The sequence below is a fragment of the Dasypus novemcinctus genome, chromosome 12 (assembly GCF_030445035.2).
Source record: "Dasypus novemcinctus isolate mDasNov1 chromosome 12, mDasNov1.1.hap2, whole genome shotgun sequence".
Taxonomy (NCBI): domain Eukaryota; kingdom Metazoa; phylum Chordata; class Mammalia; order Cingulata; family Dasypodidae; genus Dasypus; species Dasypus novemcinctus.
Window position 1 is genome coordinate 64040303 of NC_080684.1, and position 19784 is coordinate 64060086.

Below are 19784 nucleotides of genomic sequence, written 5' to 3' on the forward strand. Positions count from 1 at the left end.
GAATTTTGTGAGCAGGTTTTTAAATCATTATTTGGCCATAGCATAAGTATTTTTATCACTGATATTGGCAAATGATACAAATCAAGTCTCCTTAAAATTATTATTATTTTCCCCAATTCTGCATCACGAACCACACCTTTTTCCTGAAGTTTATATCATATACAGGGCTGCTGAGTAGATATCTATACTATATGTCTAGCACCTCAGATTCCTGTATGTCTAAACTCACTCTTCCTCCTGCATTTTCCAGTTTCATGAATGGCACCACTTTTTGATCAACTGCTAAAGACGGGAACTTGGAACCATTCTTAAACTTCCCTTCCTCCTCCTACTTACGTGCATCCATAAATTATCGATTCGAAATATTGATATATTTCTCAAATCAATTGATTTCTTTTTATCTCCATTGTCACAACCCTAGTTCATGCAATAATCATTGCAATGTAAGACTGTGGAAAGGGCATAGTTTTAAGGAAGACTTAACACTTCATTTATTACACATTGCTCTTAGGATAAGTAAAAGCGTATTTTAACAAGATTCTTCATATAGTCTCTTCACACAATTCTAGTCCATCTCACAACTTTCTTTATCCTTAATATTGGACTATACATTCTGAACTTTCTCAGCCAAATGACAAATACCATGAGGATTAGGAATTTTGGCAGAAAGTTTCAAGTGAATAAAAAGCTGGAGAAAGTGATTGTTAGCAAATCATGAACACCTAGAGTGGAGAGCCGTTAAAATGGCAAAAACCTGAGGCAATTCATTAATTTTTCTTTGTCTGTACACTTTCCTTTCTTTTTATTGCATATATTTAATCACTCCTTGTGTTAATGGCAGGCATAAATTACATTTTATATAAGTGGTAATACATTTTACTCTTATAAATGGTAAAGTTTTATCTTTGAGGAAAGATTTTTCTTCTTTTAATACCACCTCTACTTTCCTGCTGTTAAGGGGCCTATCACAATGAAATTGACTTAATATAGTATCATATTTAAATGAAAAATATCTCCTTATGAAATAAACCATCACTGTCTTAAAAAGTTAAATTTCTGGACACTTCTTATGCTGTATGTAAATATCTGCATTTCTGGAAGATTCCCTTAAAAAAAAAAAGACAGTTTTAGTGTCATTTCAATTTTTAAACTTATTTAGGATAACATTGTTTTCACAGATCACATCATAAAAGATGCTTGACCTAGAAGAATAAACTATTTTTTAGAGCTAAATTCTCATGTTTTTGTTGGCTTACTGGTTATATGCAAGTAATAATAAAACATAGAGCTGTGTATTTATGTGTGTGTGTGTGTGTGTGCATGCTTTCATTATTAACTTAATATGTTTTAATGTTCAAAAGAGGGCTCTTACCTTCAGTAAAATGTACTTTAGCTAATCATCTCATTCTATGGGAAATTTGATACATTCCCAAGAGCTGCAATTTATCCCCAGCTTTAGTAAACTTCTTCTTTAGATAATATATAATTGATTCTTAAATTAGCTATCATATTTTCCATGATTGATTAGTAGCTTCTTTGCAGCTTCAAAATACACTTTCCCTCAGTCTCTTCTTTCATACAGTTTCTTTGACATGACCCTTAGGTTGCCCATCATTGCTGTATTTTTACATGTCTTGGACACAAAATCTATCTTTGTCATATAAGCATGATTTCCTTTTGATGGACATACTGTTTGTGTGGCAAGTAGTAATTTGTCCTGTAGAATTTAGTCTTTGGTCAATTTTGGTAAATTCTCATATTTGTGTAGGGGCATATTTTCATGAAATTATACTAATTCCAGACTGCTTTTGAATATAGGTTTTCCAGAATGAACACATGAAATTTATATTACATTCTTTCTTCATTATTCATAGTTTGAAGCTGGGTGGATCCCAAAGATCATGTCCTTAGAGCTTGTCCATATCTGCGGGTGTAAACCTAGTGGAAGTGGGATTTTTAAAAATTTAAATTACTTCAGATAAGGGGGTTTGATTAGATTGAGGGACCCAGGGTGAGTCTTAATCCTCTTACTGGAGTCCTTTATATATGGAGAAATGAAAAAGCCACAGACACAGGGTAAAAGCCGCAGGACAGAGAGAAGCCTCAGAAATCAACAAACCCAGGAGAAGGAAAAGCCATAGAATGAGCAGCCTAAAGCAGAACTAGTTATGAGGACCAGAGTGGGGAGAGATGAGAGTGCCACGCGCCTGATCACCCACAGCTGAGTTTTTGGGAGAAAGTGAGCCTGGAGGAGAAGGCAGAGACAAGCAGAACCACCATTGTGCCTTGCCACGTGGCCGGAGTCTAGGATCAAAGCAGCCAACCTTTGGTGAGACAGCATCTCTGATGATACCTTGATTTGGATATTTTCAGTCTCAGAACTGTAAGCATTTAACCTTATAAATTCCCATGGGAATGGTGGTGTATTGCACTGGCAGCCTTTAGCAAACTATAATACATACCAATACGTTTTAATTTAATGATTCTGAAATGTAAAGCTTTTTATTTGTATTTATGTAATATATGTGTTATATAAACTATACATATATACCATTTTACATTATATGATTTTCTGTTGATGCATATTTCTTATTGTATCATTATTATTTTGATTATTATGTGAGTTTTGCCTGGGTTCCAAACTTCTTTTCTTTTAGGACTATGTCTTCCCATTCTTTATATCTGCAGACCTGACCTCAGTGTAGGACACAGAGCAGATACTACACAAATTGAGTCAATAACAAGACACATATATTAAAATTGCTTTAAATTAGTACCAAAATAATAATCAATTCATATAATCTCTAGTGGGTAGAATAAAAAAATAATGTAGCCAAATAAATAAATATATACATTCATCTTGTATCCTTAAGCTATCTTCAAAGCTTGGTTTCCTTAGGCTAGCCGAGTAGCAAGGGCCTGAACACGATTGCCCAAGATGTGAATTGCCCTTCATATCAGACTGAAAATCTATTAGTAGCATGCATCTAATATAAAGCTATCATACTGGTGATAATTGAAAATACAGTTTAAGAAGGTAAAAGCAAGAATATGGATTAAGTGAATATATATATATATATAACTTTTTCTTCAGTTGGAAAATTATAGGAAATTATATGAGATATATGTGATATATGTAATGTACATTCGCATTTAATTTGCAAGCTTCAATGGATGATTTTACTGAATGGAGTGATACTTAGTCCTGGAAAGTGCTGGAAAAGAAATCTGCTGCATTGACCATGTAAATCTTTTGTTTTAGACCAATTCTGGTGTGGTTATCACAGTATCAGAACATTGAGGGGTAGCTGTAAGTAAGGCTAAGAAGACCAAATGGGTGCCATCTCGTGGTTATTCAGACCTGGTGCAGACTAATTTGACTGAGTGAAGAGTACCTTCAGGGCAGTGGCTGCCAACTCCTGTACAAAGCAGATGATATAAATGGGAAAAGTGGGTGGTTGGAAGAAAAATGAGTTGATATATATCAGGAATTCCCCTGTGGTTATGGAACTGTGGTATAATCACAACACAAAATAGAATATGAGAGAATATATTTTAAATTCAGAAAGGGAATAAAAATGCAAATTCTGTAATAAGTGAGTGCAGGGAATGGTGTGTTCTAACCACACAACGGATCATCAGCTTATATTGATTAATGTCACTGGAAAACACAAGCCCGGTGTGGCTAGATCTTCCAATTATTAAGAGAACCTGGTAGTATGCATTTGTATGTGAGATCTAATTTTAATATGTTTGCTCATTTTAATGAAGAGGTCATGTGGCTCCAATTTAAATACATTTTGGAACCACATTTAGCCAATAACCTACTATTCTGAGACTTCTGCTTCTTGAATTTCTTGATCTCATTTCTTTCAAAGGAAGAAAAGCTGTGGGCATCCTCCAGCAACACTGTGAATTGAGCCTGGAATATAAAGTCACTGAATCATTACTAGATTGGGTCTTGGTTGAAGAATATTTTCACTCAACAGCAGGCACTATTCAAAATGTGGAAGTTATAACTGTGAATAAAATAGATTTTCCTCCTTGGTCTCTCCCAGTGCTTTCCTTAAGTGGGATATCCAGTAATGTGATTGCAGAGCATGGCCATTTTCTGCAGGACTTGTACACCCAGGTGTTCGTATATCACTTTGCAGTTTTTATCTTGATTATTGAGCTCCATATAGACTTTAGGTTCATGATTTTATATTACTCTATTGTGGCTTTCTTGTAACTTTCTGCCGGGCAGCTTTGAATTCTTAAAAAAAAGCCACTCAATTACAGAGTTTGTAATATAAGGGAGAATAAAACATTGAAATAGTTAAAAAAATTTCTTTCTTTCTTTCACCAGAGCCCTTAACTTTGACCCAGTCTTTCCCCATCTTCACAGAGAAAGTGAACAGAGAGAGAGAGAAAAAATGGCAAGATTCAGAATCCTTTGAACTGGCTCAGAAATTGGGAGAAATAGGGTGAAATGAAAGCAACCACAAAGAGCTATGTGGCCTAGTTCTTTCTCTCAGGCCTCCTTTTTTCATTATCCTCAACAGTCACATTCAAAGGAAGCCTTAGTGTTTCCAGTTGCCCATGGACCCCATACAGGCCTTTTACCTCTTGGACCTCATCTACTATACTTTACTATTTGCTCTTTCTACTCCTGTCCTGATTTCCTTGCTGTTCTTCAGTCACATCATGTATAATCCATTCCCTTTACATCTTTAGATAGGTGTTACCTCTGCCTAAAATAATATATCCAAAGATATCCACATAGTCTCAACCTTGTACATAGCTTTGCTAAAGTGTGACTTTCTCAATGAGGTCTACCCTGATCATTCTATTGAAAATTATATCCACCTCATCTCCTACACTCCTAATCTCCATTACTCTGCCCTACTTTTCCCCCAACAGGATTGATTATCTTTAAACATAATGTATAATTTACTTATTTACTACATATGTTCCCTCTGCTATAAACACCCACGAGTAGACAAATCTTTGTCTTGCTTTTTTACTGATGTATCAGAGAACAGTGTACATTATGTATTCTTTAAGTGAATGGATATTGAACTTATTCACTGAAGTCTGGGCATATTTCTTATAGTTTGCTATAATTGCCTATAATAAAAGTTTCTTGTAACAAATTATATTATATATAGGCTTATGATTATTTTATTTTTATTACTAGAAATTGCAAAAATACATATTAAAAAGAAAAAAGAAGTTTGTATTTTTGGTTCAAATGAACAAAGTATTCATTTTATATGCATATTGTTTCCCTCAACAGCTGATTGAACATATATTTATATTTGCAACTATTTTATTCTTGTGTTCACTTGGCTGGTTCAGTCTTTAGAATATAAATTCCACATGGGCAAGTCTGTATCTTTCTTATTCAAGGGTGTGTTGCTAACTCCAAACACTGCTTGACTCATAGTAGTTGTTCAATAATATGTTGTAGCATGAATGATTAAACAAATTTAAGAATTCCATATGGCATAATAATTCTAAGTTGATTCATAAGCAATTATTATAATACAGACGTTTGTTATTATTGATCATCACCACAAAAAGTTACTGTAGCTTCTACAAATCATTAGCAAGAGGGCTGTTCTTTGCTATGTTACTGCCTTAATTTACAAATTTAGTGAGAAATTACAGAAAGCAGAACTTACTGATCTAGTGGTTTTGTTATAGGTCTCTAAGCTGGCTGGTGTTTTGGTCAACCATGGCATCAAGAAGGGTGACACTGTGGTTATCTACATGCCCATGATCCCACAGGCGATGTATACCATGCTGGCATGTGCAAGGATAGGAGCCATCCACAGTCTCATATTTGGGGGATTTGCATCCAAAGAACTAAGTAGTCGTATCGATCATGCAAAGGTAAGTGTTTTATTTTGGGGGAATTCAAGTACTTATACCTACAGTACAGCCATATTTATCTGTTGGTGAATCATCTGGAAGCTATATGTTCTTGTTAGATCTTTCTTTCAAGTGGAATGATTAAAACTGAATTTTTACTTGGCATATCTATTATCCAAACAGTTCTTTTTGAGTCAGTCCTGTGTGAAAGGCATCTTGCTAGTACCATGAAGAGTATAAAATACCAAATAGTGTGAATTCCTTTCAAGTTAGCGTGCCATATGTTTGGGTGCTAATTCATAAAAGAGAAATAACTAATTTATTCATTCACCAAGTATTTTTTAAACTCCTACTATGGATCTGGCACTGTCCCTAGCACCATAGTAAATGATACTTGTCAAATAGATAGGAAATATAACTTGTTTTATAATCTATATACTGCCAGGAGTGGTGGTATAGCATAGTGGTTAAGAGGGAGTAATGGCAGGGGGAGCCACATCTGTAAATGAGATGTCAAAGAGATATTGAATTTAAAAGAGTAATGATTACAAAGTGTTAGCTATTATTATTAATTCTATTAGTCCATGAATTATTCTCTAAATTTTATGAATCTGCAAACTCAACTTGAACATATGAACTTTCTGTAAATGGCCAGATAATAAATATTTTAGGCTTTGCATGCCATCCGGTCTCTTTTGCAGCTTCTTAGCCCTGCCACTGTAGTGCAAAGGTAACCATAGACAATGCAGAGATAAATGGTGTGATTGTGTCCAATTAAAATTTACGAAAAGAAGCTATTGGCCACAGTTGACTGGCATAGTTTGCAGAACCCTGATTTAGAGGATTGTATTAGTCAGCCAAAGGGGTGCTGATGCAAAATACTAGAAATTGGTTGGTTTCTATAAAGGATATTTATTTGGGGTAGAAGCTTACAGATACTAGGCCATAAAGCGTAAGTTACTTCCCTCACCAAAGTCTATTTTCACGTGTTAGAGAAAATTGGCTGCCGACATCTGCAAGAGTTCAGGCTTCCTGGGTTCCTCCCTTCCAGTGTCTTGCTTCTCTCTGGGTTCAGGGTTCCTCTCTTTCTGGGGCTCTCTTCTCTTTCCTTTGTGGGCTTACTTCCTGGGGATCCAGTTTAAGGCTTCAGCATCAAACTCCAGTATCAAAACTCCAACATCAAAAAGCCTCAACTCTGTCCTTTGCCATGCCTTTTCTTTTATCTGCGAGTCCCCACCCACTAAGGGGCGGGTACTCAACACCCTATTGACACAAGTAATCAAGTCAACCTCTGAATCCAATATAATCTCATATGCCCAGAGGAAAAGACCAGTTTATAAACATAATCCAATATTTCTTTTTGGAATTCATCAATAATATCAAACTGCTATAGGGATGCACAATTTCTATTAGTTCATTTGGCTAAGAAGGGCTTCTTGAAGGGGGTAAGATTTGAGTTAGATCTTGGGTAAGATGTGATTACTTGAAGCTAATGACTAGTTGAAGAGAATGATGTCATGGATCCAAGATGGAGAAGAAGGATATGAGTCAAGGATCAGATTAGAAGCAAAAAATTGTAAAATTCATCTTGCAGCACAACTAGTGACCAGTATGCCTAAAGAGGGAGAGAAGGTAAGCTGAATTGCCTTTGCAAAGGTAGATTTTGTCTGAACTTGATTCTGTAAACCTTGACCAGTGAAAGATTTTGAGTAGGTCAGTGTCATGTTTTAAGCAATGTTAAGAGGATGCATATCTCGCCATATGACATGAGTAGAAGAGCTCCTAGAAGTAGGAATAAGAACCTTTGTTATTTGCTCTGTGTGTAGAAGCAATGAGCAACATGAAGGAGTGGAAGTAGTGGCAGTGGAAAATTAAGGAAGGTGGTTATAGAAGTAAGGGGTGACTGACTTTTAGAGTTTTACAGATTCAAGAATGAGACCTCTAAAAATAGAGAAAGAGAGATTTAGAGCTGATAAAAGAAATCTAGGGGACATTTCCATCAGGCTCTAACCTGTAAATCAGTGGGGGCAGTGGAGTCTGTCTGTCTTCCTTATGAAAGCTGTAGTCTCTAGTGGGTGGATGAACTTTCCTAGGTAAGAAGAGGACTAAAGAGAAGGGAATAGAATCCCTCTTTATGCGCACAAGCAGTAAGTTCAGTTTGTTTAAGGATTTTAGGAAATAAATGCATAACCTCATTGGCAAGGTCTTCACGCAGGTTAAATTTAAACAGAGAAGATGGAGATAGAGGTACACATCTGAGATATTAGAAGAGAATAGAATGAAGAGCTGAAATTGGGGAAGGTTTTTTTTTCTCTCCCCTTCCCCACTAACCCCCCCGTTGTCTGCTCTCTGTGTCCATTTGCTGTGTGCGTGTTCTTCTTTGTCCGCTTCTGTTGTTGTCAGCGGCAGGGGAATCTGTGTTTCTTTTTGTTGCGTCATCTTGTGTGTCAGCTCTCCGTGTGTGCGGCGCCATTCCTGGGCAGGCTACACTTTCTTTCATGCTGGGCGGCTCTCCTTACGGGGCGCACTCCTTGCACGTGGGGCTCCCCTACGCGGGGACACCCCTAGGTGGCATGGCACTCCTTGCACGCATCAGCACAGCTTATGGGCCAGCTCCACACGGGTCAAGGGGGCCCGGGGTTTGAACCGTAGACCTCCCATGTGGTAGACGGACGTCCTATCCACTGGGCCAAGTCCACTTCCCTTGGGGCAGATTTTGATGTCCTTACTTTGAAATAAAGAGGTTGAAGAAAAGGGTTTATTTTAACAGATGAAGGTGGAAAGAACATATTCTAGAAAGTCAGTTTGAGATGAAATGTATATACTTTGCTCCAATGAGAGACTGTTAATAGAAATGCAAACAGTTATTTTTTATGAAAGGAGGGCCTAATTTTTAATTTATTAAGTTATTTTAGTTCTGATATATTCTATATAAGTTCTTAATTTTATATGCAAATTATTTTCATTTATTCAGGATTCTAAAATCTAGGGGAATGCTATCTAGAGCTATTTTTGCAAATATGATAGATAATGAAGGGTGAATTGTTTTCAAACATCTGACCTTTAAAAACATAATAAAAGAAAACAAGCCTTCTCTTTTTTTCCTTGAAAAAGGCAACTTAATATTGTGGAAAGAGAATAGGTTAAACTGAACTGTGGCCTCTCTCTGACTCTACCACTTATAAACTGGGCAAGCTCTGTTGTGGCACAGAGCCTCAGTTCTGGGTAGTTTAAGTGCTATTAAAAATATCATATGCCATAGTATAAGCCTTCCCAAGGTGAAATTTATTGTAACTAGACAACACAATTTAAGACTAGGTACAATACCTTGGGTTAATTATCTGTCTCCTGAATAATTTATTATGTCTTCTTTGCTTTGCAGTTTGTGGTGAAGAAACAATATACTTAAAAGAAAAAAGACATATTAGTTTCTGCCAATTAATTCGAATTTTAGTTTAGTTCTTATTGCGTGGCAAATACTATACTAGGCACAGGAGGCACAAAGACAAATGGGATCCAGACTTTGCCTTTGAGAGGTTACTGTGCATATAGTCAGCTATCTGAGGCATGCCCAGAAGGTAATGAGAAAAGGGATTACCCCAAATTGGGGGACCCCTCCAGTTATGCCCCAGGTATGCCTTCCTGGAGAACTACACCTGCGTTCTGTCTGGAAGAATGATTTGAAAGTTGTTAGGTGAAGATGACCAAATGTATCTTAAAGACAGGGGTATGTCCGATTGAGTGGAGCCTGAAGGCAAAACTCATTTAGGGTCCCCTCTTAGAAAATAATACAAAATTACAAGTTTAATATTTAGTGTAAAAAAAAAAGTATTTAAATGAGATATGTATTTTAGATAAATATGTATTTAAATGAGAAAATACTTTAAAAAATAATTGGAGATTTGGGTCCCTTTCTTCTGAGGTCTTTGGCATTTTATTAGAGATGTGTACATCGAAGAGCTTAGAAATGCTTCCTGATTGGAAGTGGACTGGTGCTCGCCACCTAATACATTCTACTACCTCAGCAACAACAAGCTCTTCCGGGGGCCCTGTCCATGTGAGGGGCCTGAGGTTTTTATTCTGCTGATTCACCACAAAGCCACCTGCCTTAAGGAATTCTTTGGAAAGTAGTTTTGTGCAGCTCCTAGTTAAGAGAACAAAGCATCACTGAGCATGTAATTTTGAACACTTAAGTGAGATTTGTGTGGACATGGTTAACCCTATCACATTTTAAAGGGTTTTATTGGCTTTCAGGCCCTTTATTCAGGGGAGAACAGAATCATCCAAACATTTCTTTAGAAATGTTGAACTGCCAGTCCACACCGGAAACATTGTTACTACCTTAATTAGGAGTTTGATTCTTAAGATTTCTCAACATTTTTTTTTCACTGTAGCCCAAGGTAGTTGTGACAGCGTCATTTGGCATCGAACCTGGAAGGAAAGTAGAATATATACCACTTCTAGAAGAAGCGCTGAGAACAGGACAACACAAACCAGACAAAGTTCTCATTTATAACCGTCCAAATATGGTAATCTGAATAATGAATTTTGTTCTTGTTATTTGTAATGTGCTGTGGATGAATCTAGTTTTGACATTTTTAAAGGGACATTTGATTTATAAGCTATTTATTATATTTCCTGATTGACATTGCTATTTCTAGCAATAACAAACAAAAAAGGTGTGAATAGGACTTACAATTTTACAATTAAAACTGGCTTAAAACAAAAAGAGGGAAACAGAAGAACATATGTAATATTAATGAATTGGGTTCTATGTATAGTGCTATTGTAATGAACTTCATTTTATTAGTTAATTTCTAACAATAATAGTAACAACAAACTCTGACTGCTTACCATATGATTTTTGAGGCACTCTGCTAATAGGTAATTTTTTTTAGTCTTCCCAATAACTCTGTGAGCTAGATATATTATTATTACTATTTTATAGGAGAGGAAGCCAATAAGCAGAGATTTAAAGTATTATGAGACCACACAGGTAGTAATTGCCACAGGGCTGATTTGAACTCTGACTGTATGCTTAATCCCTCTGCTATCTTACCTTCTGGAGACGTGTAATGACTTTGTTTATAAGTATCTTTTTTTTAATTAGAAAATTTATTTAGACCATAAATATGTTGGAAAAACAAAACATAAATATTCTAAATGAATAAAATATTCTGTGATCCATGAAGGAAAAAAAGGCAGCATAATACATCAAGGATTACATTTTATAATGCTTTTCTTGGTGAATTTGACCTGTGATCATCTTAATTCTACATCCAAGAAAGTTTTCAGTTATTTATGGTGAGATGAATTTGAGCTTCTAGATTAAAGTTTATTTGCAGAAGAGAAATTACAAGAGTGCAAAGAATAATGTATAATTTTATGGAACTCTTGAGGAGTTACCTGCAGAAAATACTAATATGGAAAAATATTGAGAACAGAGAATATTAAAACTATCATTTTGATTACCACCTTGCCATTGCCATTACCACTATAAATTGTAATGTAAAGTTTTAGTGGTCTTTGGTCCATGAACTGCTGCACTCAGTGATTTTCATATTCGTAGTGACTTGAAGAAAATTCTTAAGTTCCTTTCAGATGATCCCAAGTATATTTTTTAAAGACTTTGTTGCTGGCTAAATCAGGGAATGTAAGTCAGCATTAAAGCACACTTTGGGTAGAAGAAGGTAAGAGGAATGGCAGAACTCAACAAAAAGCATGCTTATGTATGTGTGTGTTATACTATTCATGTAGAATTTATATGAAGAACTTATGGAATGTGAGGACTAATAATAAATACTTTCAAAGAGTTTTTAGGAAATGAATAGGTCATTGCTCAAGGTCACAGATAATAACTCTGGTTTAATGATTTTTAACTAACAAGATATATGTTGTTTCTTTTATTCCTAAACACACTGGATATGGATATTTATGTTCCCTATTCAGATTATTCTAATGCTAGTCTATTCACTTTTCTCTTTTCTTGGACTGTTTTGTTTTGTTTTTTTTTTTTTTTTGCTTTATTTAGCTCATGTTGGAAGTAAGAAGTAGGATTGCAATCCAAATAATCTGATACAATAATACTGCAGCTATAATTACCCAAATCGTTACCTCTATTGCAGGTCTTTCTTTTTTGTGCTGCTTTGAACCACTGTCTATTGTCTTTTCATTTCTGTCTGGAGAATTCCCTTTAACATTGCTTTTAGGCAGGTCTAGTGGTGAGGAACTCCCTCAGCTTTTGTTTATCTGAGAAATTCTAAATCTTCCCTCATTTTTGAAAGGGAGTATCACCAGATATAAAATTCTTGGCTAGCAGTTATTTTCCTTCAGCACTTCAAATATTTCAACCCACTACCTTCTTGCCTTCATGGTTTCTGAAGAGAAATTGGCACTCTACCTAATTGAGACTCTTTTTTCTTTCTGCTCAGCCAAATTCATTTTCAGTGTCTTGTCTTCAAGTTTACTAATTCTTCTCCTGCTATCTCCAATCTGCTTTTGAAACACTTCTGGGCATTTTTCATTTCAGTTATCGTGTCTTCAACATCAGTAGTTCCATTTGGTCCCTTTTAAATTTTCTATCTCTTTACTTAGACTGTCCTATTGTTCATTCATTGATTTCCTGATATTCTTCTGTTTTTTTCCTCTGTACTTCCCTTCATCAACTTGAGCATTTTTAAGATTACTTTTTATTTTATTTTTTAGGTTTTTAAAAATTAATTTATTGAAGTATATCATTCATACATAAACATACATAAACAATAAGTGTATAATAATTGTTGTGAACTTACAAAACAAACATATATAACATCATAAAGGACTCTCATAACTCACCTTACCACCAATAACTTGCATTGTTGTTAAACCTTTTTAACTAATGATTAAAGACCATTGTCAAAATGTTAATGCTAACCAAAGTATTTTCCCCCAACCAACCCTATTATTATTATTATCTTTATATCATTTATATATGAACATACATAAACAATTAGGTGTATAGTAAAAGTTGTGAACTTACAAAGCAAACATGGGATAACATCATACAGGGGTCCCATACATCAACCCTCCACCAACACCTTGCATTTTCGTGAAATGTTTGTTACAAATTATGAAAGAATATTGTTAAAATCTTACTACTAACCATTGTCCCTATCTTACAGTTGGTGTGTTTTTTCCCCCGACCCATCCTATTATTATTTTCTAAATATATTTTTTATGACAGAAGTTGTAAACTTATAAAACAATCATGCACATGTGCAGAATTCCCAAACAGCACACCTCCATCTATGCACCACACTATAGAACATTTGCTACAGATAAGATAATATCATCTCATGGTTACCATGTCCACAGTGTACATTTGGCTCGCATTTTCCATATTGCCTCATTATTAACACAGTACATCTTTTGCATCGATGCAAGATTATATTATTACCGCTAATCATAGTCCATAGGTCACTCCAGCTGTATTTTTCCCATGCTTCTCCGCATTCCCAACACCCTGCAATAGTGATGTACATTTGCTCTAGCTCACAAAGGACACTCTTGCATCTGTACCGTCAACTGCAATTCTCATCCACCTCTTGGTTTACTGTGCTATTCAGTTCCTAGCATTCTGTCAATTGGCATTTACATAACTAGAGTACCATTTTCAGACACATCCCCATTTATAAACTAGCTGTTACTATGTGTTACCATCCTCTCTATACATTTCCACACTTTTACAGTAAAGCTAATTAATATTTCTACATACATTAAACATCACTAGTCCATCTCAGTCCTCTTATCTCCCTTAAGAATCCACCACCTATCACCAGGCCTTGAAGATATTTTCATATAATTTCATCTAGAAGTGTTATGGTTCTTGCTTCTATTTTTAGTTTTTGATCCATTTTGAGTTAATTTTTGGATAAGGTGTGAGATAGGGGTCCTCTTTCCTTCTTTAGGCTATGGATATCCAATTCTTTCAGCACCATTTGTTGAGTGGACTGTTCTGTCCGGGTCATGTGGGTTTGACGGGCTAGTCAAAATCACTTGACCATACATGTGAGGGTCTGTTTCTGAACCATCAGTTTGATTCCATTGATCTATGTGTCTGTCTTTATGCCAGTACCATGCTGTTTTTACCACTAAAGCTAGGTAATACAATTTAAAGTTTGGAGATGAGGGTTTGCTTTTCCTTTTTATGTTTCTGGCTATTCAGGACCTCCTACCCTTCCCAATAAATTGGATGATTGTGTTTTCATTTTTTTAAAATGATGGTGGAATTTTTATTGAGATTGCATTGACTCTGTATATCCATTTGAGTAGAATTGACTTCTTAATGATATTTAGTCTTCTAATCCATAAGCATGGAATATTCTTCCAATTATTTATGGGTTTTTTGATTTCTTTTAACATTGAGTTGCAGTTTTCTGAATACAAGTGCTTTACATCATTGGTTAAGTTTATTCCTGACTATTTGAGTTTTATCTGTCATACTTTATTTTTTTTTTTCATTCATATTTTTTTATTGACTTTGTAATAATATTACATTAAAAATATATATGTGAGGTCCCATTCAACCCCACCCTGTCATACTTTATTTTCACCACTCTTTTGACACTGTTACTTTTATTGAATTAATCTTCATTTCTAGACTAACTTCCAGGCCTCTATTTTCTGTCTTTTCTTTTCAGGCTCTAGCACATCCTTCAGTGTTTCCTGAAAATTTGATCTCTTGCTTAGAAATTCTTTCAGTTTCTGTTTATCTGTGAATATTCTAATCTCACCCTCATTTTTGAAAGACAGTTTTGTTGGATATAAGATTCTTGGCTGGAAGTTTTTCTCTTGTAGTATCTTAAATATATTACACCACTGTCTTCTTGCCTCCATGCTTTCTGGTGAGAAATCAGCACTTAATTTTATTGTGTATCCCTTATATATTATGCATGGCCTTTCCCTTGCTGTTCTCAGAATTCTCTCTTTGTCTTTGGCATTTGACATTCTGATGACTATGTGTCTTGGAGTTTGTCTAATCAGATTTTTTTTTTGATGGGAGTATGTTGTGCTTCTTGAACATGTATATCCATGTCCTTCAATAGGGTTGGGAAATTTTCTACCATTATTTCTTCAAATATTCCTCCTGCCCCTTTTCCCTTCTCTTCTCCTTCTGGGACACCCATGACACATATGTTTGCACACTTTTGGTGTTGTTTAGTTCCCTAAGACCTTGTTCAATCTTTTCCATTTTTTTTCTTCATCTGTTTTTTTACATGTTCACTTTCAGAGGCCACTTCTTCAAGCTCACCAATCCTTTCTTCTGCCTCCTCAAATCTGCTATTATATGATTCCAGAGTTTTTAAAATTTCATTGATTGCACCTTTCATTCCCATAAGATCTGCTATTTTTCTATGTATGCTTTCAAATTCTTCTTTGTGCTCATACAGTGTCTTCTTAATATCCTTAATCTCTTTAGTCATCTCATTGAATTTATTAAGGAGATTTGTTTGAACATCTATGATCGATTGTCTCCACTCCTTTATGTGATCTGGAATCTTATCTTGTTCCTTTAACTGGGCCATAGCTAGCTGTTTCTTGGTGTGGACTGTAATTTTTGTTGGTTTCTTGGCATCTGGATTACTAAAGTATTTATTCTGGATGCAGTTTTTCTCTTTAGTTTAGGGCTTCCTGCCCTTTTCCCTTGCTGGTTGTGTAGTAGGAGCCAAGGTTGTAATTGGTGTTACAAGCTGCCCTCATTTGCCAGGGACCAATGAAGCTTCTCCCAACTTTCTCCTTTGCCAGGGGTAGGGGCAGAGTCACAGCTTTAGGGAATAATCTAATTTGTGCTGGCCTAGACTGTAGTTACCCAGAGAGACTGATGAAGCTTCATGCCCCTTTCTCTCCTGCCTGGGGCGGGGATGGAGTTGCAGATGTGGGTAGCAATCTATGCAGTGCGGGTCCAAGGTGACTACAGTTGCCCTGGTAGACTTCCGATTTTCAGTCGGTGCCAGCCACAGTTACCTGCAGTTGCCTGGATATGCTGGTGCAGGGCCCATCAGCCTCCTCCCTGTCAAAGTTGGGGCTGAGGCTTAGGCTAGGACTGCAGGCCTATCTGGATGAAAGAAACTGGTTCCTACCATCATTGTGATTTTTGGTCAGTCCAGCTACCCCTCAGGCTGGGGCCATAGTCAAAATGGTGACCACTGGCCTCTTTCTGACTTGGGCAGATTCACACCTTAGCTGTTCCTAGGGTTATATTTTAGCCAGCTGAGTCTACCAATCAGTAGCTGAAATTGGCTGCCAACCATCTCCTCCTCCCTGTGTTTGGCAAATGGAGCTTCCAATTCCAGCCATAGAATAGCTCCTGGGGTGGCTTATGCTGCCAGAGTAGGGTGATCACTGACCTCCATGGCCTGGCCAGTAATTTCCTGGAGAGGTTGGCATAGGTCTCTGCAGCTTCCTCCCTGCTGGAGGTGGCACTGGGGTCTAGGCTAGAGGGGCAATCTGATCTGGATGGAAAGAAGCAGGTCCCCACCAGCACTGGGATTTTCAGTCCACCTTGATTCCCCTTGTGCCAGGCACAGAGTTAAGATGGCAGCTCCTAGCCTCTTTCTGACATGGACAGGCTCAAACTTTAGCTGTTCTCAGGATTATACTTTAGCCTGCTGAATTTACTCTTCAGTAGCTGAAGTTGGTGCTCAACTGTCTCTTCCTCCCCCATTTTTGGGAAGTGGAGCTTTCAATTCTAGCCATGGAATAGCACCCGAGGTGGCTTGTGCCTCCAGTGGAGGATGGGCACCAGCCTCCATGGTGTGGAGCACTCTACTTATGAGTCTTCTCTGCAGATGGGCAGTCTCCTCCTTCCACTCCTTCAAGGATGTTGCAGGATGCTCTTCTGACCTCCTTGAGCCCCCAACAGGTGCTTTAGCTAGCTCCAGATAGTTCTGGGTGTTTACTAACTGCCCTGTAGCAGGAACTGACTCTAGGAGCACCTTACTCCACCACTATCTTGCTGGTTCTCACCTAAGATTATTTTTTAAAGGCTTTGTATGGTTTACGTCTGCATTGTCATCTTCATTTTTTTAAAAACTATTTTTATCCTCTTCTTATGGATAGGCCATATTTCCTGTTTCTTTTTTGCCTTGTTCTATTTGTTGAACACTGTATATTTTAATATTTTAAAGTGTACTCTTGATTTACTCCCTGGGATGTCTGGTTCTTGGTTTGTAACTAGCCAGTGATAAGGCAGAGATTTTTTCTTCAGCTCAGCGGTCCTGTCAGGAAGCTCTGCCCAATTCAGTGTGCAGGGCTTTCCCTGTCCTCTGGGCTTCTCTCTTGTCCTGGACATTTGCTTGTTAGCTGTTTAGGGGTTCCTCTATTTACACGAGTTTGGTAGTCCCGTCTGTTTCCCAGGAAATAGACCGACCTCTCCTGGGTATTTGAAGCCAGCAGGCCTAAGTCCCAGTCTGTCTACCTTATGGTTTTTTAGATTCCTTTAATTGTATTATGCTGCTTTTGTCTAGAGGGCAAATTCTGGAGACCCCAAAAGGGTTGTTCACAATTCAGCATTACCCAGCCAAAACAGGCTGGGAGCACAGACCTGCTGCAAATTGCCCTGGGGAGGGGATTAGGAAGAGTACTAAGAGCTTTTCATATGGCTCCCCAAAACTGAGTTTTCCTGGCCTGCCCAGCAGAAGTAGCCTTTCAGCTATCTATTCCCTCCCCTACCCGTCTGCAGCACTATGGATGTGCTATGTCTTTAAATGTCCTTGGTGTCACCTCTTTCAGGGGAGGGTTGAAACAATGGCTGCCTTCTGAGCCAAGATCCCAGTGATATAAATTTGCTAATCAAAAGCCATGATCAGTGATTGGCTGTGCCCGCTCCTGTTCTTGGGGAAGAGGATTCGTACATCTCTTTCCATCACTGTCAGCTAGCCAGGGACTGGACCCTGAAGTGGCCTGCCACAAAAAGGGGATAGGCATCGGAAACCACCACTTATGGCAAGCAATTTACAGTTCTTCACCAAAACTTATCAACCTCTTTCTCTGGATTTTCCCTGGATGCTTTCTAGTGTTATTCTGGTGTCTGGAGTTTCAGTGTAGTTGTTTCAGCCAGTTCCTGCCTGTTTAATAATTGTTTTGCTTGAAAAACTGAGTCTTGATTCTCCCTACTCCTCTATCTCCTCCATCTTCCCTGGAAGCCTCTGTCCCTTTCCTCTTATCAAGTAGAAATCTACTGATCTTTTCGTCTTTCTTGAGACCCTACTCTCTACTTTGAAATATCTTCATTAGATGAGGGCTTCGATGGCTTTTTCTTTCATACTAGATCTGCTGATTAGGCAGTAATTAAGCCTACTGGACTGGCTTGGCTTTGCATTTAGCTGGACACAAATTACAAGGCTCAGTGGTGCTTTCCTTTAACCATGACTGCATTTTGCCAAAAGTGGTAAAATCTGGCTGTCACTCTTAAGTCTCAGGCATGCAATGGTAGAATCAAAAGAATGTCACATCAATCAACCCCTGCAGCTCTCTTGTTATTGTCTTTTAAAGTTTATATCAACCAGGAAAGATGTGTTTGTGGACGTGATGTTTTTATGTAAAAGCTAATACTGATTTTTTTCCCCTGTCCTTCCTTTTGTTAAATCTCTACAGATGTCCATTTTTCTCAGCCTAGAGAATAATCATTCATTCAGGTCCTCATTTCATTTGATTTTTGATTACTCTATTGACACATTTTCATTATGCGGTGTGATGATTTTTTAGAAATAGCAAATTATGATATCAAAGGTTAATAATGTGAAATTAGACATTTCTATCTAATGCAGCAGAAATAAACAGAAATATACAATTTGGTTGTACTTAATCATTTGCATTTAACTAAATGACACAGCCAGGGATTCTCAGGATGAGGCTTGTGAAGTCAATTGTACTTGAGACTTCCCTTTCATGATGGATCTCCAGTTCAGATTATCTCTAAATGTAAACACATTTACGTCACATTTGTCGAACCATTATATTGTTGACATCAGAATGAAGTAGTAATTTGTAAATTAGCCTATTTAGATATACACCTAGTTTTTACAACCCTGATTAGGTTGTAAAAGGAGCCTGGAAAAATGAAAATGGGCTTGCTTTTCCAGATCCCTGAGAGTCTCTAGCCTTAACCTCTAGTATCACTTTGATCACATGAATGGTTATATACAAACTTTCTATGTTGTGGTTTTGTGTGTGTGTTTGTTGTTGTTGTGTTTACTAATTTTCACGGAGGAATGTGTAGTCCGTCTCTTTTGCCTATATTAACAAGTTCACCAAGGGTAGACTTGCTGATGTGTATGACCTGCTTTTGATCTCATGAGCCTAGTTAGTGTTTTGGAAAATAGCCATACTTTACTTGCCTAAACTCTACTTAAAGCTCTACTCTCTATTAGAGTAACTTAAGCCACTTCCCCACTCTTTACCTATCTGACTTATTTCATTGTCAACGTCTTTAAAGATGTGTGTCAGAACCAAAAACAAACAAACACGTTTCTACCATATTAAATAATGGCCTAGATGGAGGAAAACTTGGAAAGCTTGTTATACATGTTACATATTCTAGTTAATTTTCAAAACTGTTGTTCCTTGAAAAAGCAAAAATAGTTATCTCCATTACTCCTGAAGATGATTAAATATTTTCTCATTTGGAAAGGTGACTATAGTATTATTATAAAGTTGCTTCTGTGGAAAAATAAATTTTAATGGTTAGTTTACATTTCATTATGAAGGCGACAGTTCCCAAGTAAAATAGATTATGAAAAATAGAAATTAATTAAAAAATTATTAGTGTATATACATTTATGGAAACATGGACCTTTGTTAATTAAACTCGGTTGATGAAAACATATAACTAGATCAGATTGAGTCTTTCAAGTGTACCTCTGGATTTGAATAAAACATGTTCTTATCTT

General features: G+C 36.9%; 1 protein-coding gene across 1 annotated transcript in view; it reads left to right on the forward strand.

The window, feature by feature from the left end:
- Positions 1–19784, forward strand: part of ACSS3 (acyl-CoA synthetase short chain family member 3) — a 167956-nt gene that overhangs the window by 59056 nt on the left and 89116 nt on the right. The window contains exons 3-4 of the mRNA XM_004462242.5: positions 5689–5877; positions 10251–10385. Of these exons, the coding sequence (XP_004462299.2) occupies positions 5689–5877; positions 10251–10385 (324 nt within the window). The remainder of the gene's footprint in view (positions 1–5688; positions 5878–10250; positions 10386–19784) is intronic.